Below are 26,984 nucleotides of genomic sequence, written 5' to 3'. Positions count from 1 at the left end.
AAATAAAATTAAAAAATGGCCTAAGGATTTGAATAGACATTTCTCCAAGTAGATACACAAATAGCCAACAGACACATGAGAAATATTCAACATATTTAATCATTAAGAAAATGCAAATAAAAAACCACAATGATCAACTACTTCACATCCACTACAATGAGGAAAATGAAGACATAATCTAACAAGTATCTGTGAGGATGTGGAGAAAGCAGAACCCACATGCATTGCTGGTGGGATTGTAAAATGTGCAGTTACTTGGAAAATAGTTTGGTAGTTCCTCAAAAATTTAACCAGAGTTTACTACATGTCTCGGCAATTCCACTCTTAGGTATACACCCAAGGGAACTGAAAACCTTATGCTCATACAAAAATTCACTTACAGATGTTCATAACAGTATTATTCATAATAGTGAAAAAATGGAAACAAATGTTCATCTGCTGATGAAAAGGTCAACAAATTTTAGTATATCCCTACAATAGAATATTATTTACCCATAAAAAGGAATGAGTACTGATAACATGCTACAATATGGATGAACCTGGAGAACATTAAGTTAAAGAAGTTAATCATAAGAGGGTATTTATTATACAATTATATTTATATGAAATGTCCAGAATAAGGCAAATCCAGAGCAACAAATGATAGATTAATGACTGCCAGAAGCTAGGGGAGGGGAGGAGGAGTGATTTCTAATGTATCCAGAATTTCTTTAGGGTGATAAGAATGTTCTGAAATCATACAAAGGTGATGGTTGTATACCTCTGTGAACATCCTAAAAGTCAATGAATTGTATAACTTAACACAGTGAATTTTATGCTATGTTTACTGAATCTAAGTTCGCAAAAAGTTACCTATAGGCAAAAATATGTCAATGAGAATAAAACTCAGCCAGTTTCATAAATCAGTCACACCTAGCACTATTAAGCGATAAGAACATATAAGCTCCAGTCCCTGGCAAGCTTATTGTGGCACTGCAACTTTGCTCATCTAATCTCCCTCAGCAGTTTTCTAGGGCCAGAACTAAGGCAAATATATGTCCCAATTTGCCTAGGGCACTTCCAATTTATAACTGTTGTTCCAGTGTAATTATTAATAATGCTAATGCTCAATTTTATGCTCTAAAGTGCCCCAGTTTGGATAATAAATTATACGGCTACCCTGGCCAGAACATGCTGAGTGGAATACCTAAGAGTTTCAGAGATGCACATATACTAAACCAAACCAACAGCCAAGTTTATACCTTTTCATGGAAAGTTGCTCCTTAAGATTCTTGATTTCATGATCTTTAGCGTGGCTCTGACGCTGTAATCTAAGAAAAAATGTAAGTCATAAATATTAGAAATTGTCATTAATACAGTCAGAACAGCTCTACTTGTAGCTGAGGAGGGACTAAATATGACCATTTTGAACCACAAATATTAAGCCTGAAAATAGACTCCTACAACTAGACCTGCTGCAATTTATCTTCCGATGTCTGATTTACTGACTTACCAAAGAAAATACTAAGGTCGAACCTCATCAATTAGAAGCTAAAGAGAACTTGTACCCCCACTTCAAAGACTCAGAAAAATGTCTTTAGCTCTTTGTACCTTAGTTTACCCACTAGAAAACACCAATGGTATGTTTTAATTTTCTAGGCCTGTGATAGAACTGGTAACTTTAACTTGATTACAAAGTTGTTATGTCAAGTCATACAAATTCATACAAACTATTAAAGGGTTAAAGTCTGAAAGAAACCCGATATTAAATATAAAAGTAGAGAGGCTGTGTGCAAATAAGAATTTTAATTAAAATAGTAAATTATAACAGGGGAGTCACCGACATCACCTAATCATGGGAAGACTGGGTAAAAATAAATCAGAAAACATCATTTGCAGTTAGCTTAAATATTAATATGCAAGAAGCTACTACGAGAAGTGAAAAGTAATACTTTTTAGTTGATGTATGTTCACAAACCATCTCTGATACTCCTTCATTGTGTTGCTGTATTTCTCCTCACAACTAAGTTTTTACACTAACCCATTAATTTGCTACAATATGAAGACATTTACAGCAAAAGCGCATTTCTCGTTAAGTCTCTGATATGTTGAGACACTTGAGATACATAGGAATTCTGGTTAATATAAATTATTGGAATAATAGCCTTAAAACAATGACTTTTTTTATTATTATTTTTAAATATATATTTTAATGTTTATTTATTTTTGAGAGAGAAAGAGACAGCATGAGCCAGGGAGGAATAGAGGGAGGGAGTAACACAGAATCCGAAGCAGGCTCCAGGCTCTGAGCTCTCAGTACAGAGCCCCACACAGGGCTTGAACTCATAGACCATGAGATCATGACCTGAGCTGAAGTCAGATGCTTAACTGACTGAGCCACCCAGGTGCCCTAAAACAATGACTTTAAATGTTGGTTGTATTGCTTACTATTAAATTTCAGAGATTACCCACTCACCTTTACTCCAAGCTTGTTAGAAGCTATAGAGACTTATAATCAATGTTCTATTGAACTAAAAATGCAATGAAAAGAAATCAGGTCTGTTTCTATACAAAAAAGATCATGTTCTCAAGTAAAGAATAAGAAAGACAAGCTTTGTTACTCAAGCAAGGTATGCAGGAGTATGTAGAGAGTTGAAAAAGAGGTAATAAGATTTTTTAAATTGACATCCTCCTTTCCTTTGTACGCTTCCATTTTGTCAATATTTTACCTAACTATAGTTTAGAGGGCAATAAAGAGTTGACAGAGCTTGGTGGGGAATTCAGAAGACCTGGATTCTCAAATAATAGAGGATAAGGTAGGCATAGTTTCTATCATCCAGCTTGGATAGGAAACAGCTATCTATGTTCAAGCAGTCATAACTTCTTAGTCCTATTTTCTCATGAATAACATTAGAGCAGGATTAGATGTTCTTTTCTGACAGATCTCAAGTTACTCTGGCTGGCTATCATGTTTCTTATATGGGTTTTACTGACAGTGTTACTTAACATTTATTAAGTGCTTATTGTAATTTGTGCAAAATATGTTGCTATTATATAAATCTTTCTGCTAATTCTGCAATTATCATCAACAAACATTTACCAAACATTTAGTGTAGGACTGACATTGAATTAGGCCAAAGAAACAAGATTTCTTTGCTTTCCAATAAGCATCATGTTCTAAAGTAAAAGAAATCAACATTTTATAATTTAAAAATACTTATACATTTATCATATACTTTTGGGACATGTTCAAGTGAATAAAACAAAGGCTTAAAAGCTATATGAGAACACACACTGTGCTTGCTCATGTTTCTGCTCAGCCTACATGCCCTGTGTTTTCTCCCATCTCATTCTATGTAGTCGAGGTTCAATACTATCTTCAATGAAGTTCTTCCTTATCACAACAATCAAAAGTACTCTTTTTACCCTACAAAATCCCTATTAAGTATAGCTCCACTTGACAGTTATTTACATGTACAGCTGGGCCTTGAACAACATAGGGGTTAGGGATGCTGATAGCTATCCCTGACAAACGCAGTTGAAAATCTGTGTATATAACTTCTGACTCCCCAACAACTTTACTAATAGCTTACTGCTGACCAGCCTTACTGATAACGTAGTCAATTAATACATATATTGTATGTTATATGTATTATATACTGTACTCTTACAATAAAATGTTACTAAGATCATAAAGACAAAATACATTTATAGTACTGTACTATATTTATTTAAAAATTTTGCATATAAGCAGACCCACATAGTTCAAATCCATGTTCAAGTGTCAACTGTACTTTTTTTTTTAAATTAAGCCTTTTGAGATAATCATAGATTCATATACAAGTGCAAGAAATAATAGAGAGAGATCCCATGTACCCTTTACTCATGTTCTTCAAATGTTAATGTCTTGAAGAACTATAGTATAATAACCAGTATTTTGAATAGTGATACAGTCAAGACACTGAACAGTTTTATCACAAACCTCATTTTGCTCCCATTCCCATTTCCTCCTTATAACCTTGGATCACTAATGTTTTCCATTTTCATCATTGTGTCATTTCAAAAATTTTGAGGGGTACCTGGGTAGCTCAGTCAGTTAAGCATCTGACTTCAACTCAGGTCATGATCTCATGTCTTGTGAGTTCTGGCCCCACGTCAGGCTCTGTGCTGACAGCTCAAAGCCTAGAGCCTACTTCGGATTCTGTCTCCTCTCTCTCTGCCCATCCCTCACGTGTGCTTGCTAGCTCTCTCTCAAAAAAATAAACATTTAGGAGCGCCTGAGTGGCTCAGTTTGTTAAGCGTCTGACTTTGGCTCAGGTCATGATCTCAAAGTTCGTGGGTTCGAGCCCTGCGTCGGGCTCTGTGCTGACATCTCCAAGCCTGGAGCCTGCTTCTGATTCTGTATCTCCCTCTCTCTCTGCCCCTCCCCTGCTTATGCTTTGTCTCGCAAAAATAAATAAATGTAAACAAAAAAAAAATTTTTTTTTGTAAATAAAAAAATAAACATTTAAAAAATTTTAAATTTGGAAATTTTGTCATTTCAAGAATGATATAGGAATGGAATCAAATAGTACATAAGATTTGGGGATTTGCTTTTTCACTCAGCATAATTCTGTCTGCAGAGTCTGTAGTGTTACCATGGTTTCATTCCTGATGGTGGTGATATGTGTCTTCTTTTCTTTGTCAGTTTTGTTAGAGGTCTATCAGTTTTATTGATATTTTCAGAGAAACAGATTTTTAATTCATGAATTTTCTTTATTGTTTTTCTGTTTGCAATTTCATTAGAAGTAATTGCATTACTTCTAATATTTATTAATTTAATCTGCTTGTTTTGGGGTTTTTTTTCTTTCCTTTTTCCAGATTCTTGAGGAGGGAGCTTAGATTAGATTGAGACTTTTCCTTTTTTCTAATGTGTACAGTTGGCACTATAAATCTTCTCAGAACTGCTTTAGCTGTTTCCCACAGATTTTGATCTATTGTATTTTCATGTTAATTCAGTTCAACATACTTTTATTTTCCTTAAGAACTCTTTTTTGACCCACGGATTAATTAGAAGTGTTTTGTGTACTTTCCAGCAGGAGATTTTCCTGTTATCTTTATATTTTTAATAAGAAATTTATTGTCAAATTGATTTCCATACAACACCCAGTGCTCATCCCAACAGGTGCCCTCCTCAATGCCCATCACCCACCCTCCTCTCCCTCCCACCCCCCGTCAACCCTCAGTTTATTCTCAATGGTTTTTTTTAATTTTTATTTATTAAAAAAATCTTTTTTAACGTTTATTTATTTTTGAGACAGAGACAGAGCATGAATGGGGGAGGGGCAGAGAGAGAGGGAGACACAGAATCTGAAACAGGCTCCAGGCTCTGAGCCATCAGCCCAGAGCCCGACGCGGGGCTCGAACTCCCGGACCGCGAGATTGTGACCTGAGCTGAAGTCGGACGCCCAACCGACTGAGCCACCCAGGTGCCCCTATTCTCAGTTTTTAAGAGTCTCTTATGCTTTGGCTTTCTCCCTAACTTTTTTTTTTCCCTTCCCCTCCCCCATGGTCTTCTGTTAAGTTTCTCAGGATCCACATAAGAGTGAAAACATATGGTATTGGTCTTTCTCTGTATGACTTATTTCACTTAGCATAACACTCTCCAGTTCCATCCACGTTGCTACAAAAGGCCGTATTTCATTCTTTCTCATTGCCAAGTAGTATTCCATTGTGTATATAAACCACATCTTCTTTATCCATTCATCAGTTAATGGACATTTAGGTTCTTTCCATAATTTGGCTATTGTTGAAAGTGCTGCTATAAACATTGGGGTGTTTATAGTGCCCCTATGCATCAGCAATCAACAAAACTAAAAGGCAACCAACGGAATGGGAAAAGGTATTTGCAAATGACATATCGGACAAAGGGCTAGTATCCAAAATCTATAAAGAACTCACCAAACTGTACACCCGGAAAACAAATAATCCAGTGAAGAAATGGGCAGAAAACATGAATAGACACTTCTGTAAAGAAGACATCCAGATGGCCAACAAGCACATGAAAAGATGCTCAACGTCACTCCTCATCAGGGAAATACAAATCAAAACCACACTGTGATACCACCTACGCCAGTCAGAGTAGTCAAAATGAACAAATCAGGAGACTACAGATGCTGGAGAGGATGTGGAGAAACGGAAACACTCTTGCACTGTTGGTGGGAATGCAAACTAGTGCAGCCCTTCTGGAAAACAGTGTGGAGGTTCCTCAAAAAATTAAAAATAGATCTACACTATGAACCAGCAATATCACCGCTAGGAATTTACCCAAGGGATACAGGAGTGCTGATGCACAGGGGCATTTGTTATTAATTTCTAGTTTGACTCCATTTTGATCTGAGTGCATGATTTGCATGATTTCAACTCTCTCAAATTTTTTGAGGTTTTATGGGCCAGCATATGTTCTATTATGGTATATTTTCCTATGGCCACTTGCAAACATATGTATTCTGCTATTGTCTAGTGAAGTGTCCTATAAATATTGATTAGATCCTATTTGGTTGATTGGGTTGTAGAAATTCTTTATCTTTGCTGATTCTATCTAGTTGTTCTATAAATTGCTTAGAGTAGGATGTTGAAATCAACAACTTTAATAGCAGGTTCTTCTATTTCTCCTTACAGTTCTATCAAATTTTGCTTCATGTATTTTGAGGCTCTGTTGTTTGGCACATACATCTTTAGGTTGTTATGTCTTCTTGGCAGATTGATCCTTTCATCATTATTTAATGTCCTTCTTTGTCTCCAGAACTTTCTTTGCTCTGAAGTCCATTTTGTTATTAATATAGCCATTCCTGCTTTCTTTTTTTATTGTTTACATTGTATATATTTTACCATCCTTTTATTCTCAATCTATTTCAGTTGCTGAAACTGAAGATTCTTGTAAACAATGTATTGTTGGATTAGTTTTTAATTTTAATTTTTTTCCCAATATATGAAATTTATTGTCAAATTGGTTTCCATACAACACCCAGTGCTCTTCCCAAAAGGTGCCCTCCTCAATACCCATCACCCACCCTCCCTTCCCTCCCACCCCCCATCAAGCCTCAGTTTGTTCTCAGTTTTTAAGAGTCTCTTATGCTTTGGCTCTCTCCCACTCTAACCTCTTTTTTTTTTTCCTTCCCCTCCCCCATGGGTTTCTGTTAAGTTTCTCAGGATCCACATAAGAGTGAAAACATATGGTATCTGTCTTTCTCTGTATGGCTTATTTCACTTAGCATCACACTCTCCAGTCTCATCCACGTTGCTAAAAAGGGCCATATTTCGTTCTTTCTCATTGCCATGTAGTACTCCATTGTGTATATAAACCACAATTTCTTTATCCATTTATCAGTTGATGGACATTTAGGCTCTTCCCACAATTTGGCTATTGTTGAGAGTGCTGCTATAAACATTGGGGTACAAGTGCCCCTATGCATCAGTACTCCTGTATCCCTTGGGTAAATCCCTAGCAGTGCTATTGCTGGGTCATAGGTAGGTCTATTTTTAATTTTCTGAGGAACCTCCACACTGCTTTCCGGAGTGGCTGCACCAATTTGCATTCCCACCAACAGTGTAAGAGGGTTCCCGTTTCTCCACATCCTCTCCAGCATCTATAGTCTCCTGATTTGTTCATTTTGGCCACTCTGACTGGCGTGAGGTGATATCTGAGTGTGGTTTTGATTTGTATTTCCCTGATAAGGAGCAGTGTTGAGCATCTTTTCATGTGCCTGTTGGCCATCCGGATGTCTTCTTTAGAGAAGTGTCTATTCATGTTTTCTGCCCATTTCTTCACTGGGTTGTTTTTCGGGTGTGGAGTTTGGTGAGCTCTTTACAGATTTTGGTTACTAGCCCTTTGTCCGATATGTCATTTGCAAATATCTTTTCCCATTCCGTTGGTTGCCTTTTAGTTTTGTTGGTTGTTTCCTTTGCTGTGCAGAAGCTTTTTATCTTCATAAGGTCCCAGTAATTCACTTTTGCTTTTAATTCCCTTGCCTTTGGGGATGTGTCGAGTAAGAGATTGCTACGGCTGAGGTCAGAAAGGTCTTTTCCTGCTTTCTCCTCTAGGGTTTTGATGGTTTCCTGTCTCACATTCAGGTCCTTTATCCATTTTGAGTTTATTTTTGTGAATGGTGTGAGAAAGTGGTCTAGTTTCAACCTTCTGCATGTTGCTGTCCAGTTCTCCCAGCACCATTTGTTAAAGAGACTGTCTTTTTTCCTTTGGATGTTCTTTCCTGCTTTGTCAAAGATGAGTTGGCCATACGTTTGTGAGTCTAGTTCTGGGGTTTCTATTCTATTCCATTGGTCTATGTGTCTGTTTTTGTGCCAACAGTTTTGTTTTTAAAATACACTCTGCCATGGTCTTTTAATTGATGTATTTAGATCATTTACATGTAAGGTAATCAGTGATGTTAGGGCTTAAGTCTGCCATTATTTTTTGTTTGTTTCCTGTTTCTTTTTTCTTACCTTCTTGTGGGTTATTTTAACATTTTTTTTTTTTTTTTAGGATTCCATCTTGACTTATTTACAGTGTATCTGAATACATATATCTCTGTAGCTTTCTTTAGTGGTTGCACCAGGTATTACAATATGTATATGGTAATCTACTGGTATTGATATTTTCCTTACTTTCATATAGGTCTCTTTATCCTCTACAGTTTTAAAATATAAATGCTGTACTTCCTCTACATAAACTTCACTAAGATGGTATTATAATTTTTGATCCAAACATCAAATATGATTTAAAAAATTAATGAGAATAGGATGGACTCTTATTATTTACCCCTCCCTTTACTCACTTGGATGTTCTTCTTTCCTTTCGGAAGTTCTAAGTTTCTATTATCATTTCCTTTATGATTATACACCTTCCTTTAGCTATTCCTTAATCATAGGTTTAGTAGCAATGGATTCTTCTAGTTTTTCTTTGAGACTTGTCTTTATTTCCCTTCAATCCTAAAGGATATTTTTGCTGGATATAGGATTCAAGATAGTTGTTTTCTTTTAGTTTTTTTTTTTTCTCCCAGCACTTAAATAATGTGCCACTTCCTTCTGGCCTCCATGGTTTCAGATGAGAAATTTGATTCATTTGAATTAATGTTCCCATGTGTGTTTTCTCTGGTTGCTTTCAAGATTTTTGTCTTTAGTTTTTTTGCAGTTTAGTTATGATGTGTCTTGGCATGGATTTCTTTCAGTTATACTACTTTGGGTTCATTCAGCTTCTTGAATTTGTAAATTTATGTATTTCACCTCATTTCTTTTAATGCTTCTCCCTCCCCCTCCCCCCCCTCTCTTCTCTCCTTCTGAGATTCTGACAAGAACTTATTTTATTATTGTCCCACAAGTCACTGAGACTCTGTCCTCTTTTTTATCTTTTCCCTAGTTTATCTCCTCTATGCTGTTAGATTGGGTAATGTCTTTTGTATTTCCTCAAGTTTACCAGTTCAATCCTCTGTCATCTTTATTAGTGATTATATCCAGCAAGGTTTTTTTTTTAAATTTTTTTTTAGATCTTTATTTACTTTTGAAAGAGAAAAAGAGACAGAGCATGAACAGGGGAGAGGCAGAGAGAGAGGGAGACAGAGAATCTGAAGCAGGCTCCAGGTTCTGAGCTGTCAGCACAGAGCCCAACGTGGGGCTCGAACTCACAGACAGTGAGATCATGACCTGAGCCGAAGTCAGAAGCTTCTCAACTGAGCCACCCAGGTGCCCCCAGCAAGGTTTTATTTGTTATTGTATTTTTTAGTTTTATAATTCCCATCCTTTATTATATATTTTTTGTAAGACTTTCTAGGTTCTCATCTATTCAAAGAGATTTCAATTTTCTTGTTGAAGCATTGTTATGATGGTCACTTTAGAAACTTTGTCAGGTAATTCTCAAATCTGAATCGTCTTAATGTTATCATTTGTTGACCAGTTTTTCTTTTTCATGTTCTAATTGTCCTCATTCTTGGTATAATGAGGATTTTCTATTGTAGCCTAGATATTCTGGGTATTACGAGACTCTGGATTCTAGTTAATCTTTTTTTAGCAGGAAGACCCCCTGTTGCTGTGTAGTGTGAGGGCTGAGTGGGTGTGTATGTTTAGCTTCTCATCTGGCCCTGCTTACAACATCCCACCAAAATTGTGGACACTGACACACTGCCTCGATGCAGATGGGTGGTGTGGAAGTTCGGTCCCCTCAGTCCATGACATTTCCCATGAAAGTGAGGCACCAACTTACTCTGCTCTTTGCCTCAGCAGGGTATAAGATCAGCTTCCTGCTCAGCCCTACTGACACTAGGGAAGGAGAAAGCAGAGGGATGACTCATATCACTTTGTTTCTACAGGATGGAGAGCAGGGGCTCCCTGTTGGGCCCCTGTGGCACCACCTAGGGTGAGGGGAGAGAACAGAGTGCCAGCTAGCACCAAGGGTGGAAACTCAGCTCCCCATGAGGAGAGTAGAAGTGAAACCCATATTGAGTAGTCCCAAGTTAGATTACCTTAAGTTTCATTGATGCTGAGTAGAGGCAGAGGCTTAGATTGCTGCTAGATCACATTGACACTATCCTGGCAGAGGAACTGTAACACTACCTACTTCTGTCCCGTGGGGAATGGAAGACCAGCTGCGATACTACCTCAGTAAAGAAATCTGGTTTGTGCTATCTGCTATCATACCACCTAGTTCCAAGGGGTGGTATGGGACCATTGGTGCTTGACTAGAGTAAGTTGGATAGTGCCAAAAAAGTTTTCTGTTGTTATATTTTCCTTTTCCTGATCCTTTGACTAGAGCAAACAGGCTTTTCTTGGGCTTCCCCCCACCACCTCTGCCTCTTGGCTATTCCAGGTTGGTGATTTCTGCAGCACTTGGTCTAGGATATATAGGAGGAAATAAGGAAAATTCATGCCATATCATTCCTCAAGTACCAAAGCTTCTTGACAGTCTGCTTTCTTCTACATTTTAGAGTTTCCTATGGTTGTTTGTTGTATTATGTCTTGGGTAGTTTAGTAGTAAAAAGGATGAATGGCAAGGAATAGAGCTACTTCTTAGTAGAACTAGAAGTCCCTCTGTTATAAGTAATTTTAAACCCTTCACATTAATCTCTACTCTCCATTAGCTAGCAATGTCTGACATGTGTTGGTATCTTCTACATGTGCCTTCCCTAATTCTTCTCACACAGTAGGCCCTTGATAAATGTTTGTTGAATATTCTACATGGAGGGCTCATTGTATGAAGATACATGTGTCCCCTAAAATGGTCAAGCATACAAGGGCACCTGGGTCAGCTATCAGAGTTGAGGAAGGATACCCTCAGATGGTAAAGGAGAGAGACAGCTCATCTGCACGGATGACATTACTTTTCTGATCTCTGATACTATATAACACATATCTGGATTGGTCATTGCCTTCTAAGCTAAAATACAAAGTTTTGAACCCTGAAGTGTGGGTTCTTAAGTGACTGTAGCCAGTTTAGATTTGTCCAAGCTACCTTAGGTCTTCACCTCCTTAAACTTGAAGGATCTAACTCCAGCAGGGATAAGTTACAAAGTGTTTGTAACTGATACTATGTTGCCAAATGCTACAGCATCCAGTTCTTCCTAAAAATTCCTTCAAGGATGAATGATATAATATGTGGGAGAAAATTTAAGACTTAAATCTGCCAAATATTTCTGCAACTCCATAATTAGTATTGTAGACTCCTTATTCTAAGATATTCCCTAGAACTTGTCTATTCTCCCTACTAGCTCTAGCAACTAATGGATTTCAAATTAGACTTCGTGGACAACTGGTATCTGTTGCATTACTATTTATTAAAATAATGTGTTATAAATCATGTTATTATTCCAAATGATACTGGTTGGAGATAGTGATTAGTATAAAAAGAGTAAAGCAAGGCCACTCATTTTCTCCTATTAAGTCAGAATTTTTAAGTCTTAGATATTTAATACTTAAGATTGTTAAGGGATGGGAATGCAAGCTGATGCAGCCACTCTGGAAAACAGTATGGAGGTTCCTCAAAAAACTAAAAATAGAACTACCCTACAACCCAGCAATTGCACTACTGGGTATTTATCCAAGGGATACAGGTGTGCTGTTTCGAAGGAACACATGCACCGCAATGTTTACAGCAACACTATCAACAATAGCCAAAGTATGGAAAGAGCCCAAATGTCCATCGATGGATGAATGGATAAAGAAGATGTGCTATATATATACACAATGGAGTATTATTCAGCAATCAAAAAGAATGAAATCTTGCCATTTTCAACTACATGGATGGAACTGGAGGGTATTATGCTAAGTGAAATCAGTCAGTCAGAGAAAGACAAATATCATATGACTTCACTCATATGAGGACTTTAAGAGACAAAACAGATGAACATAAGGGAAGGGGAAACAAAACGAATATAAAAACAGGGAGGGGGACAAAGCATAAGAGACTCATAAATATGGCAAACAAACAGAGGGTTACTGTAGGGGGTGTGGGAGGGGGGATGGGCTAAATGGGTAAGGGACACTAAGGAATCTACTCCTGAAATCATTGTTGCACTATATGCTAACTAATTTGGATGTAAATTAAAAAAAAAATTAAAATTAAAAAAAAAAGTACATACAAATGAAAAAGATTGTTAAAGGAAATGAGAGTGTTGGGAAGGAGCAATCTTCAGGAATTTGATTCATTTTCAATCTCTTGGTCTTGGAACACAAAAACTCTGAGAGACCAATATAAAAAAGGATTCAAGTGATTTCACAGTGTCTTTGAGGAATGTATTCATCATATGCTCTAAAGAAACAGCAAATCATTGGTCATATTTTTACAAATTAGAATCATGATCTGAAAGTTAATTATCTTTCTCATGTAATTCTATTATAATTACACTTGTTCAGCCAATACATGTAAAGCTTGATATACAGAGTGAGCCGTTGCTTATTTTTCAATGCAGCTGGCAAGACAAATATATAGTTGGTTTTTAAGCAAGTACAGACCTGTAGTCAGCTATTCTTAATGTGTAGTCACAATGCCACCTAGTGGCTACACAAGGATTATCTTTTAAAGATGGCATTCATTACGGAGCAAATCCAGAATTACCTGTGAACAACAGATTTGCACTTACTTGGAAACCTTATTGATTCCAAAAGCCACTTGTTGGTTAAGAGATGAAATGATTTTGTCTTTCTTCTTAATCTGCATTTGGTTTTCTTGCCACCGAAAAGTCACTGTTTTCAACTGTCTTTTGAAATCCTGATGAAAATGAAAATTATTATTTCATAGTTAATTCTGTTCAAATCACCAGATATTGAAAGAAAAAAGAAAATGTGTTCTTTAAAAAAAAAAAGAAACTACCATTGAAATGAACAACTGAACTACCTCTGACTTGCTTCAGATATAATGGCAAAAGTACTTACTTCACACTGATAATGCAATTTATAAAGCTGCCTTTGCCGAGCAAGCTTCTCCTTCTCAGTTTCTCCATATTCTGTGGTTACTTTGCTGGTTGAGCCCTAATGAGCAAATGGAATACACATGCCTTATTTTCCTCTAAAAAGAGCTCTAAGACTTTAAAGGAGATTTAAAGTTGCCATCTAACTCCTACTCATGCTTATGTCCCAATACAAACATCACTTCTGTGATTAGTTCAGATAAACCCACCTCTCCCCAATTACAGCATTCACTAAATAGTACCACAGGTATGCGTCTACTGCTGCTACTAGTGGATAACATTATCTGCATGCTTACCATATTTTTAAGGTTTTTTTTTTTTTTTTTTTTGGTAACTTTTTGGTTACTTTTGGGAACTTTTTGGTAACTTTTATTGTTGTAAAGTTTATCTGAGGTAGACACTTACTCCCATTTTAGAGATGATAAAACTGTGAAGTACCTCATCCAAGGTTACACAGAAAGTAGAGAAGCCTGAATTCCAACTCAGGCAGTCTTTATTTCCAAACACTTAATTATTACTCAGTACTACCTTAGCTCAATATTCAACTTATCCACCAGATTGTAAACACTACAATCACAGGAACAATGTCTTAGCATAGCTCTGACAAAAAGCATGTGCTAAATGTTTTTTTGAATATATGAGGGCATTAACATTTTCCAAAATGTGTGTGACATTTTTATTCTATTTTGGAGTTCTCATAGCTACTGAATGAAAACCAAAGGTCTCATATTTAAACTTTAGTCTGACATCCAAAGCTAAGAATATGTCATTTCAAATAAAATATACTAATATCCTAATATTCTAATTGCAATGGTAAAAAGAAGATAATGACAATTATATGAATGTTGTACTATCAGTCAGAGAATCATTTTTACTAACCGTACCCTTAGACAATCAATATTCCTATGTACTATGGAACAGGTTATAAAATTACCTTAGTATAGAATTCTCATTTAAATCAAGTGACTAAAAAAAATCTGTCTTTTGCTTTGTCGGATTTAGTGTTCTGCTGAGCACTTAAATCATGTTCACATGTACCTTCATATATAGGAAGGTCATTCCCAGCAGTGACTGCTACAAGGAAAGGAACCAGAGGGGGGAAAAACCTGTTGTATGTTAATATTTTTGTAGACATTTCATGTCTATAACCAGTTTAATTTTTTAAAAATGCAAGTACCTTTTATTAAACAAAACTATTTTTCTCATGAATATTAATCCAAGTTTTTTTTTTGCAAGGAATGCATTTATAATCAACACTGCCCAATAGTTAAATCCAGGAAATGGTTTCAGAGCCAAAGTGAAAAGTTTCAGCTCCTAAGGCTCTTTTTCCCTCTATCCCTCTGACCCTCCCTTCTTGTTTTTTATTGCCCCTCACAAGCACAGCATAAAACACTAGGCTAACAGTGGTTAGCGATGGTTTCTAGAAAAAGGAAGGCAGGTCTGTACCCTCTCCAGTCAGGCTTACCTGCTCTATCATGTCCAGAATATGTAATTCATCCAGACTATAGAACTTGTCTTCTGTTGCAGAATCCTCTTGAATATCACTTGCATCATCTTTCATAAATCTACTGACTGGGTGTAGATGTGCTTGCTCTTTCTTCAATGGCTCTTCCTTTCCTACCATATTTGGGCTACAGTGATGACAATCAATGTAATATTTTAGAATGGTGTATAGTGTTTCTCATCTAAGCCATTGTTTCCCTAATTAATATTATATTAGTCTCATGAGAAAGGAGGGCTCATGGCCAAAGCAAGTTTAGACCATGCTTATACTGTGTATTTCTCTTGATGATTCATAATGAATTTATTTATCATATATAAGACAGCACTCAAGGTACCTATTCGGTTCATCCTAGTGTTTTCAAGAATTATGAGACCATAGAGTTCATATTTCAAATTATAATTATTAACATCAGTTACTTTGGGAAACAATACTTTGGGAAATACTGACAAGCATTTCTACATCTGCTATATTATTTTATCATCACAGCATTCTTGAAAAGTAGGTTGGTTTAATCAATTTCATTGCTTAGGTCCAGTGTACATTTAAATAGTGGGCTGCAAATATCAACATAAAGTAGATTTAAAAATGGAGATTCTTTGGTAACAGGACTTAAAAAAAAAACTGTAGTGGTAACATGGATTTCAGTAACTAGAAACCACTAAAAAAAAAGAATGAAAATACTGTAAGTGCAATGATAATTAACTCATTTTTATACCTATGTCTAAAATGTAAATGCATGCTACTATCCTTTCAACTTGGTGTAGTGAGTGGCTATAAATTTCCTTCCCAATCTCATTAAATGGTAACAAGAAATAGTACTTTTACTTATAACACAATATAAATGACGTGATTAGTGAACAGAAAATCGGTAACTCTAGGATACGTTGTTACTTCTTTTAGGCCACAGAGACCTAGAAAACAATATGGCATCTCATGCTTGTAGAGTAACTTGTAAAACACTATAAAACACTCATTAGGTATCACTGAGGTATTCTAGAATGACTCAAACATTTTGGAAAGTTCAATGAAATCAAATGCTTGTGTAGACCACTGGTTCCCAAACCCAATTTTCCAAATTACCTGAAGAGCTTTTTAAAATTATATTTTTCCAGGTATCCTGACAACTGTAAATACATAGATGAATCTGTATTTTTGAAAAGCTATAGAAGATTATTCCTAAATGTTTAAAGTTTAATAATGACACTGTAATAATATAGGAAAATGTTCTTACAGTAAGAGATGCAAACTGAAGCATGTAGAGGTAAAATTACATGATATTTGGGACTGAAAACACCAACAAAGAACAAAATGTTAAGGGAAAAAAGTGAAGCAAATGTGGAAAAACAGTGTAATTGTTGAACCGGGATGATTAGGTACATATATTAACGTGATATATTATTTTTACTTTTGTGTATATGTGAAAATTCTCATACAAAAACAAAGCTCCCTGGGTGATCTGATGATCATTCAGTTTGTGTCTACACTATAGGTAAAATAAGCAAAATGATTGATAGCACTGTATGATTCTTTAGTAAGTTATTTTTATGGCTTCTAGACATGGTTTGAAAAAAGTAGAACAAAAAACCACTCTAGTGGCTCAACTCACTGACAGAGAAAGTGAATATTCATCCTTGGATGATGAACTATTAGCAAGTAGATCACATCCATTATCAATGAGAAAATATCAACTACAAGTGATGACTTTCAAGTTAAAATATGTTCTTGCTACCATTTTAAAGATATCTTAATAATTTATGTCCCCACAGTGAGTTCTCCAAAGTTACCAACTTTCAATTAAACTTTCTGTTGGGTATAATGAGCCTCTTCATTACTATCTCCCTTACTTCCATCCACTACTGCACTGTCATCAGTCACATAGTTGTATAACACAGTGATCTTTAGACATTAAAAGGTTTCCAGTAGGTTCAAAATTCACGGTAAACAACTGGAATTAAAAACCACCACCACCTATGCGTTAATTAAACAAACGAAAACAAAACAAACTTTTTGGAAAGAGGTCATTAGGACAAACACTGATCTGTTCTCTAAGGTTAATTTTTACTTAAATTTAGATTTGACTAACCACAATCTAGACTATATTGTAGAAGATTTTATGCTGGATGCAAATTAGTCTTTGACTTTTGAGTAGCCTTACAGAAAAATGGTGAGAGATTCTATTCTCCCAAAGTAAATGATAACTTAACTTTTTGTTACTCTTAAGTGACAAGTTATTAAGAAAAGTAACTGGGGGCGCCTGGGTGGCGCAGTCGGTTAAGCGTCCGACTTCAGCCAGGTCACGATCTCGCGGTCCGTGAGTTCGAGCCCCGCGTCGGGCTCTGGGCTGATGGCTCAGAGCCTGGAGCCTGTTTCCGATTCTGTGTCTCCCTCTCTCTCTGCCCCTCCCCCGTTCATGCTCTGTCTCTCTCTGTCCCAAAAATAAATAAACGTTGAAAAAAAAAATTAAAAAAAAAAAAAAAAAAGAAAAGTAACTGTACTTTCTTCTTTCAGAACATTTCCCAAGGCAAGGCTGTGTCATACTGGCAAAACACACTTTGAGAATACTAGGAAAAATTTAAAAATTAAATAAATACTTACACTTGTTCTTCTTTTGATTCCTTATTCTGAAAAACAACATCAAGAATTAGTAATCTATATCAACTATGCCAGTACAGCACAGTGATGTGACTGCATTTAGGTGTTTCTCAACCTTTTTTGACCACAACCAAAATAAGAAATATATTTTACATCATGATGTAAATGCACTTATTCAGAGATCTTTATCCATGAATATAAAACTGAAACTGAAGTCACACTAAATAATCTTTACCCAGATTATATATGTTATAGACTGCAAGTTTATGCTTCTCCCAAATTCATACGCAGAAACCCTAACCCCCAATTAAGGGGGAAATTAATTAGGAAAGTAATTAGGTTTAGATGATGCTATGAAGTCCTCATGATAGAATCGGTGCCCTTTTAAGAAGAGACCAGAGAGCTAGATCTCTTGCTCTTCTGTGTGCTCTCTCTCTCTCTACTTGCTGTGATGACACAGTAAGAAGTTAGCCATCTGCAAACTAAGAGGGCCCTCACCAGACACCGAATCTGTTGACACCTTTATCTTTGACTTCCCAGACTTCAAACATGTGAAAAATGTTTCTTGCTTAAAGCACCCAGTCTATGGTAGTTTGTTATAGCAGCCCAAACTAAGACAATACATAATGAACTCTGAAACTTTTTTTACTCTAATTCTATTTTATAAAATGGTAGTTGTGACCTGCTACATTGATTTTGTAACCTACCATTGAATCATGAAATAACTTAAAAATCACTGATTCAGATATTGAAAGTAAATATTGGGGTTGAGTTTGTACCTACTGGTAATCTTGGGACAGGACATGTATAATTCTCCTTTATGGAATACTATACTAACTATAAGAGTTCTTGAAAATCTACATACAAGGTAAAAGCAGATTGATATATTAAGAAATCTTATAGAAAAGGAAGTGTCAAGGAGATCACAATTGGAAGGAAATGTTAAAAAACCCTAAATTTTATGTTCATTAAAGTAAAACTATAAAAGCTACATAGTAGATAAAGGTAATATCAATGACACTCAACACATATTAATAGTATTAATCGCTCTTCTATATTGCCCTATTAACAGTATTAATTACTTTTATATAAATTACAGTATTAACTTCTACCACCACCTCTTGTTTACAAGAAACTTTTGGATCTCCTTCCCCATAGATTCCATGATGTATTTACAAATTTGTTCTGCTTTATTGCCTATAAACTAAGAGAATTTTGCATTTCAGCATCTGATCGATGTCCTGTGCCAATTTGATTCTACAATTTAGAATTATCAACTCCTACCTTGGTTCCAGTATACCTGAATAGCTGAACTGAAAGACATTTATTTGGTTGTTCATAATGAACATCTAGTGTAGCTGCATAGTTTCTGAAACTTCTTTTTACTTCTTCCCATGACAACTTTTTGTCAACACATGCAGCAGCCTGTTTTACATGCATCTCAGCAACTTCCCTGCTATAGACAGCACATCCAATTTGAAGGGCTAGATTTATTTCCTGCCATGTTTCCTTCCTTCCCCAAGGCATCATCACAAAGCCTTCTATTCTTCTGCCATCTGCTTTACCTCCCTTTTCTATTCTTAACCCTTAATTCCCCTGGGTGGGAGGTAGGAGTGGGAAGGAGGAGCTAATTAACTCCCAAGAGTTATTTATAATTTGGATATATTAGAAGCTAAATACTAAATTCCTAACTGAAGAAAAAGTAACTACAATGTCTCTATATATACTGGTTAGAAGTTATCTGTACTGTCTCCTCTATTTGCTATACAAATATTTCTTTTTCATCATATTCTTCCAGAGTCCCTGAAAGATCTTTTCAGGACTTCAGCTAATGTTAGGTAGAGATATTACAAGACAAATAATTAACAGAGGACACAATTTCATTCATAGAAACTTTGTTGTTATTCTGTATAACACAAGATAATTTTTTGTATGCTAAATTTTTCATGAGGAAAACTCATTGGAGGATGTGATGGACTTAGCTAGACAACTGGTTGCTTACACTATAACTAGACAATTCTTTGTATCAATAATAATGAAGTATATTAATAGGACTACTATATATGAAATAGTCATATGCAAAAATTTCAGCATTTTTAGGTCCCATACTTTAAAATTTAGATAAAAGAGAGATCTCTCTTCTAATGTTCACATCTTATCTTCATAAAATTATCTTATTTTCAAAGTATCTCAACTTCTTCTAAAAAAACAAATTAGAAAAAACTTAGGTCGGGTGCCTAGGTGGCTTAGTTGGTTAAATGGCTGATTTTGGCTCAGGTCATGATCTCACACTTCATGAGTTCAAGCCCCGCATTGGGCTCTGTGGTGACAGCTCAGAGCCCGGAGCCTGCTTCTGATTCTATGCCTCTCTCTGCCTCTCTCTCTCTCTCTCTCTCTCTCTCTCTCCCCCCTGCCCCTCCCCCACTCATGTTCTCCCTCTCTCTCAAAAATAAATAAGCATTAAAAATTTTTTTAAAACTTAGGTTGTTATAAACAATAACAAAAAACTTCTTGACATTTAATAAGACATTTTTATTTTATTTTTTAATTTTTTTAATGTTTAGTTGTTTTTGAGACGGAGAGAGACAGAGCATGAATGGGGGAGGGTCAGAGTGAGAGGGAGACACAGAATCTGAAACAGGCTCCAGGCTCTGAGCTGTCAGCACAGAGCCTGATGTGGGGCTTGAACTCACGGACCGTGAGACCATGACCTGAGCCGAAGTCGGACGCTTAACCGACTGAGCCACCCAGGCACCCCTAAGAAGACATTTTTAATATTATTAGCATATGAATTTTTGAGTCGTGTTTACATTTATTTTCCATTGTGTTTATTACCTGTTTCATTTCAATTTGACATAAAAGTTGGGTTTTCCATTTAACTAGAATTGAAAATCTGAACAATCCTATTTTAATTTGTTGTAAGAGACAAACTACGTACCTTTGGAACCAAGAGTTATAGTCTGACAGTTGCAGATTTACTTGCCCAGCTTTCTGTAGTATTAGACCTGGGATCTAATGTTTTGGTAAGAATTAAAAAGTATCAGTTAAACTAATAGATCAGTCTGTGTTTTATTATATAAGAACTGACCAGTAGTAAGTCTTCTCCATGTCTTTTAAAAACATATCTTAATTTTCAAAATAACTTTTGAGTGAAATTATAAATTATAATAAATGATTATGATAAACATGAAAATTATATTGATATTTTATTGATTACAGCATAAATAATCTGTATTCTGTTCTTCACCTAAGCATTTTGTAAATTTACCTTGTGTTAAATTTCATTTATGACTAAAATTTGTGTATACTTCCAATAAATAACATTGACTTACCAGATTGTATAGTTGGTTAAATATTCTCATTGCATTAATTTATAACATAATCTACAGAATATACCTAGATTTTAAGTGTATGTTTCAGGCCAGAAAAACAACACTTTTTTTTTTTTCTTTTTTACCATAAAGTTTGCATAGCATAGTAGTTAGTTGTATGGTTGATTTAAAGGAAAAAAACCAACCAAGAAACAAACAAAAAACTCTTGAGTCCAAATCCATAGGAATCTACAAACATCAAGAGTGAATTAAAACATTAGTATGAACGTTGGGTGATTATGATGTGTCAGTGTAGTTCCATCAATTGTAACAAATGTACCACTCTGATGGGGGATGTTGATAATGCAGGAGGTTATTCATATGTGGGGGTCAGAGATATATGGAAAATCTTTACCTTCCCCTCAATTTTGCTCTGAACAACAACAAAAATTGCCCTACAAATATAGTCTTAGTTAAAAAAAATTAAAAAAAACAAAACAAAACTAAAAAAGACTCAACTTTCCTTTGTAATTTTCCAAGCAATTAAGAGACTTTTTGCTAAAACTCCGCCATAGATAGTAACAGTAAGTTGTTCATTTGTAACTGGCAAAAAGCAAAGACAAAGCATGAAGGAAGCTTCTTGCATTTGTACCATTTTTGTACATTATTGCACTGTTGGCAGAATTTTGGATATCAGGAAGAAAATCAACATTTCTAAAGGCTTTGAAAAATGTTTCTGAATATATCACTGGAAATATGATGAGAAGCTTTTTATAAAAGACTGAGTAGGCATTTTTTAAATGAGAGTGGTATGCAGAAATTAATGAAATTTCCAAGTAACTCAGTTTCTTATTTGTATATTTAAATGTATAATTATGATTTAGGGAAGTGAAGCAGGACATACTAGGAGCTTAAATCATTCAGGATCTACCAATATATAACCACATATTCAATAAGCTATTGACATTTATTTTTTTTAAGTTTATTTATATATTTCATATTTATATTTATATTTATATTTATATTTATATTTATATTTATAATCTATTTAGAAAGACAGCACAAGCCGGGGAAGAACAGAGAAAGGAGGAGAGAGAGAGAATCCCAAGTAGGCTCCGCACTATCAGCACAGAGCCCAATGCGGGGCTGGAACCCATGAACCATGAGATCATGACCTGAGCTGAAATCAAGAGTCGGACACTTAACTGATTGAGCCACCCAGGCACCCCTAAGCTATTGACATTTACAAGTCATTTATGCTATATACCCACTTGAACTAAGTTCTAACAGCGAATCCATATGTAAACCTAAGTGTTCATAATCAGACATCTCTCTATTATAATGCTAATACAGTCACTTACCTTTTTATTCTTAGTCTTTTTCTTTTTCTTTGGTTTACTCTTAACCTGACAAGAAATAAATAATTTAATTAATATGCAATTCAAATCACACAAGTTATTTTGCAAAATATATTTCCTCTAACCACTGAAATCTTTCATCTTCTAATATTATAGATTATTATTCTATTATTCTCATTATTCTAGATTCTATAGAAAACTATTTTCAGTTTCACTCTTATTTTAATCTCAGTCTTCTGCTCTTGAGAGATCATCGATCTCTAAAGGAATAACATAATATCAATGAGGAGGCTACAGAAAAAAGCTCACAGATCCTCACTTGCACATGTGCGTGCATGCATGAGCAACAAAGGAGGAAGGGAGGGACTTTCAAAAAATCAACACATTCAAGTCCATAAGATGAAAAATTAAGCCCAGGAGTAATTTAGTGACCATATAAAATTAACATTAAAGAAATACAGAGATTACACCCTGCAGGACTTTAATTTTACTCCCATGCAAATGACACTGAAATATCACGTTTTTCTCTTTTCTCTCTTCTTTCCCCATTATGTTTTCTTCTACTTTCTACTAACTTCCCACTTCTATTGCCATCACTCAGGATAAAGAAACATTCAGAAATCTAGCATAGTGTCTGACACATAAGTGTTTGGTAAATGCTGACAAAATAAAGGTTAAGGCAGGAAAGATTTTTGGAAGAAGTACTGGAGAAAGAACCATTCCAATTCAAACTCTGTGTGAACACTGATAAATGTAAACTAAGATTGTCTAGGATGCTGTAAATACAGCACATGTAACAAAGTAAAAGCCCTGATTAAGTTCTTTTAATTTAAATATTAATGAGAGGTTATACTTCCTGGAGATCCTTAGTAGATTCTGTTGAAGATTCACTGGGTATCGATGCTCCATCTTTATTCATTTCTGCTAACTGTATTTCAGGGTTTGATTTCACATTTATATTGTACTCCATGAGAGGTGGACTTAGTTCTTCTTCCTCATTCTGTAACTCTTCTATTTCAATACCTAAATGTTAAAAAACACTCCAAATCAGGACGCATTTAGTTTTACCCTCATATCACTAAAAAACACCATCCCGGGAACAGAAAGACATCTTATTCTCTTTAATTACTAGGTGAAAATGAAATGCCCATTTATCAGTGACCAAATAGGTACTGATACTAGCCTAGAACCAATCAGTACAAACCCAAATGCTAAGATACTTTACTGTTATGTTAAGTAGACTCTAAATTTTAGATATTTATTGTACAACTTAAGTTGATTCTAAATACTAAGTCTTTTGAGGATCCTGACATTGACCCTATTAATACTTTACCTAGTAAAATTTTAGGATACGGATATCTTTTTTTATTTTTAACTTAAATATTTTTATTGTTTAAGTATAATTTTACTTCAAACAAAACCCATGGTGTTGTTTTCTAAAGTATAATTTTAATCGCAGAATACGAATTGCATTTAAAGAACCACAGCACAAAAATGGAAATTAAAAAAATTAGCAACTCACCACCTGGCAAAAAGTATACAGCCTAACAGTGGATAGTTAATTAGATAAAAGCTACATAAGCTGAAGAGTAGCATATATGAGCAGGTAGAGCAAGCAGGCAGGCATTTTTGCCTGTTGAAGTGTCCAGTGTGTCAAAAGTTAACTATGCTCGGGTAAATCTTGGAGACATGCATTAAGACCAAAGCGGAGGAAAAAGGCTCATACTACATTCAGCTGACCAGTAGTAGTTTGGTCACATGATTTTCCAAGCTTGTAACAAATAATAGTTTATCATATAGTTATCTGACCAAGTAAAATTCCTATAAGTATCCCTTAGCTATTCCAAGTTGAAAGGTCACCAAGGCAATTTGTTTCTAAACATACTTACGTTGACTGCCCGTTATTGACTGCAGAGCAATTCCTATGATACATAAAGAAAAAATTTAGATGTACAATTGGAAATAGAACCAACAAATATCTGACTGGGACTAAGAAAAGTTAGAAGATTTTTACATTGTACCAATTACTTTTATAACTGTAAAAACAACCAGTTTCACTCATAAATCTAGTTTAAACAAGGCATAATCTTTAAATTATAACATAAAGTTTATAAATTCATGTTTAGGCAAAGAAAACAAAACTTTGGTAGTTCATAATAGATAATGCCTAGAATATAAGCACTTTAAAACAAGCAGAAGATTCTTAAAATTTTAAAAATCTAAGGTCATAAAGTAACAATAGTCAATTATAAAGCAAACCTCCATTGAAAGTGTCAGGATGTTTTAGCAATATGAATTATCCTGATCAGCCCTCCCTCTCCCTTGTCCATTAATATTTATTAAGCATGTACAATGCATAAGGTTGTATTAAGCTCTAGATATTGAATGGTGAAGAAATAAGAACCTTCACAGTGATTCAGTGAGAACAATGGATATTAAACAAATGAAAACAACAACTGTAATAACTACTAGGAAAGAGAAGATGATAGGAAAGCCTCTATTAAATTAGGGACCAAAGCTTTTGGGTCTGAGTGGGAATTGCTTGAAATGCTTTGAATTTATTTAGTGCTTAAATATTTCCCAAATATTACCTTTATTCTCATTTGTTAATACAAATCTTAATGAAGTGAGGAGCCTACGTGGCACAGTTAAGTCTCTGACTCTTGATTTTGGCTCAGGTCATGATCTCGTGGTTGTGAGATCAAGCTCCGAATCAGGCTCTGCACTGGGAGTGGAGCTTGCTTGCGATTCTCCCTCTCTCCCTCCCTCTTTTCCCCCTCCCCTGCTCATGCTCTCTCAATAAATAAATAAATGAATAAACAATAAAGTATTCATAAAGTAAATGTAAAAAAAAGCCTCTTCTTTTAAGTCAAGGGTTCTTGCATGACTTTCTCATATTATCGAAGTCAGCATTCTCTCCTCTTACACTCAGAGAAGGCTCTTAAAGGTTAAGCAGGAAAACATGACAGTATCCCAGGACCTTAGTAAAAGGAATGTTATTGAGGCCTAGCAATTATCAACAATAGTAGCTCAACAATTACAAGAACCCTGATAAGTTGTATGCTTACAAAGCATCAGTGTGGTCATCAGTTGCTCACTAGGTAGTACGTCTAATAACTTGGGACCAGGAAAAGTCACCCGGGATAGCAAAGTAAAGGTTTCAGTGATGCTGACATGCCTTGAACTCCACTCCCCATGATGACAACTGAGAAACTATCCAGGAATGTGGGAGAGGAGGTCTGAAGTCTTTCCCATATGAAGAGACAATGTCCTTCATGGACATTTGGACAATGGCTACTGCTGACCTTAGACATTACCTGATTTTTTAAATTACTCATGGGCATGGCCAATGAATAGTTGCCAAATTTTTCAATTAATTGTCATGGTTCTGCTGGAAAGGAGGAGAAAACATATACCCATGTTATCTAGAAGGCCATACTTGAAACATACAGTACCTGTATTTCATGGTTTTAGGCATCCTTAATTTTATAGTAGTGATAAAACTCCTTTAGTTAAAAATCTTCAACAATTCCTTTCTGAAAACAAAAACTCCTCAACATGGCCAGGGAAATCCTCTTGAATGTATTCTCTTTGTTACCTCTCCCCTATTTTGATCTCAGTAAGGCCAAACTTTTTAGTTCCCTGTATTACAATATATTTTTATGTTTCTATACCTTTGTTCTTGTTTCCTTCTGAAACGTCCTTCTCCATCTTCTTCACTGGGCTAACTTTTACATGCCATTTAAGAATTCCTTAAATATTACACTCTCCAGAAAGCTTTTTTGGACTCTCAGGGTAGGATCTCCCATGGTATTCTGGAACATCTCTAGTACTATAATTTTTAGTAGCTTCTTGATGAGTCTATCCTCCCAAGATGTGAGCTCACTGAATCTCCTGCCCTTAGCACTGTGTCTGGCACATGGCAGACATTTAGTGAAGGTTTACCAGCTGAAGTAAATAATTATTTTGTACCTTGTTGATAGCAGGATAACATCCTCTGGATGATTTCTGGTACTGGTATGCCTAGGTAGATGGACAGCTGATGGTAATCAAGGGAGATATTCTCAATGGGATTCTCCTTCACTTTGTCAATATCCTCTTGCTTCATCCCAAGACGCAGAAGAATATCTGAAACTTTTTTCCAAATTGAATTGAATTGTGACTCAGTGAGACCATTCATCAAAATCTCACTAAGGAGGATATCCCTGTGTTTGCACAGCCTCAAGATGTCGGCAGACTTAGAGAGATCAGAAGATGGTGGTTCCATATTCCAGCCTTTTTTGGGTGCAGGGAATACATTCAAATGTTTTATGAGAGCTAATAGGAGATATAAGTCAAACTGTTTGGACTGTGGTAGCTCCTTGTTCGGGGGATAAAGCAGATGCCATGCTCCACCCAAAGGGTGATTGGTCCAAAGATGGTTGTAGTAGGGTTCCAGCACATTCTTGTGTATAAGAAGTTCTTTTTTCAAAAGAGGGGGTGGCATAGCCTCATCAAATATTTGCCGGACAATGTCAGTACCAGAAATGATAATTATATGAAGCAGATGATAGAAATAATTATAATCAAGTTTGAAGATAGGCATTTCATCTGAAAATGAATTTTGAGAAGTCAAAACATTCCACATTAATGCTTTTTTTCTATGTGGTCTGTCTCATTACATCCTAAGCTCCTGTAGGACAGGGATGATTCCAAAACAATGAAATACAGTATAGTGCTTTGCCACAGCCAGTGCTCAATAAGCATGCTGCTTCTAGCTATCAAAAAAATCCCAACAAAAACAATATGTTCCCAAGCAAAAGTAATC

At 35.6% G+C, this 26,984-nt stretch overlaps 1 protein-coding gene across 8 annotated transcripts in view; it reads right to left on the bottom strand.

The window, feature by feature from the left end:
- The window catches only part of DZIP3 (DAZ interacting zinc finger protein 3), a 99,509-nt gene that overhangs the window by 20,878 nt on the left and 51,647 nt on the right, over window positions 1-26,984 (bottom strand). For 6 of the 8 annotated variants that reach the window (XM_040484429.1, XM_040484433.1, XM_040484428.1 and 3 more), the window contains 9 exons: window positions 26,150-26,767; window positions 24,067-24,099; window positions 23,031-23,200; window positions 22,181-22,225; window positions 17,512-17,537; window positions 14,878-15,043; window positions 13,378-13,473; window positions 13,086-13,213; window positions 1,242-1,310 (listed from right to left, as the gene is read on the bottom strand). In XM_040484429.1, coding sequence (XP_040340363.1) covers window positions 1,242-1,310; window positions 13,086-13,213; window positions 13,378-13,473; window positions 14,878-15,043; window positions 17,512-17,537; window positions 22,181-22,225; window positions 23,031-23,200; window positions 24,067-24,099; window positions 26,150-26,767 — 1,351 coding nt within the window. The remainder of the gene's footprint in view (window positions 1-1,241; window positions 1,311-13,085; window positions 13,214-13,377; window positions 13,474-14,877; window positions 15,044-17,511; window positions 17,538-22,180; window positions 22,226-23,030; window positions 23,201-24,066; window positions 24,100-26,149; window positions 26,768-26,984) is intronic. The other 2 variants (XM_040484434.1, XM_040484435.1) reach the window with 2 other exon arrangements.

The sequence above is a fragment of the Herpailurus yagouaroundi genome, unplaced genomic scaffold, assembly GCF_014898765.1.
Source record: "Herpailurus yagouaroundi ecotype Mexico unplaced genomic scaffold, PumYag 162, whole genome shotgun sequence".
NCBI lineage: Eukaryota > Metazoa > Chordata > Mammalia > Carnivora > Felidae > Herpailurus > Herpailurus yagouaroundi.
This window is presented reverse-complemented; position numbering and strand designations above follow the sequence as displayed.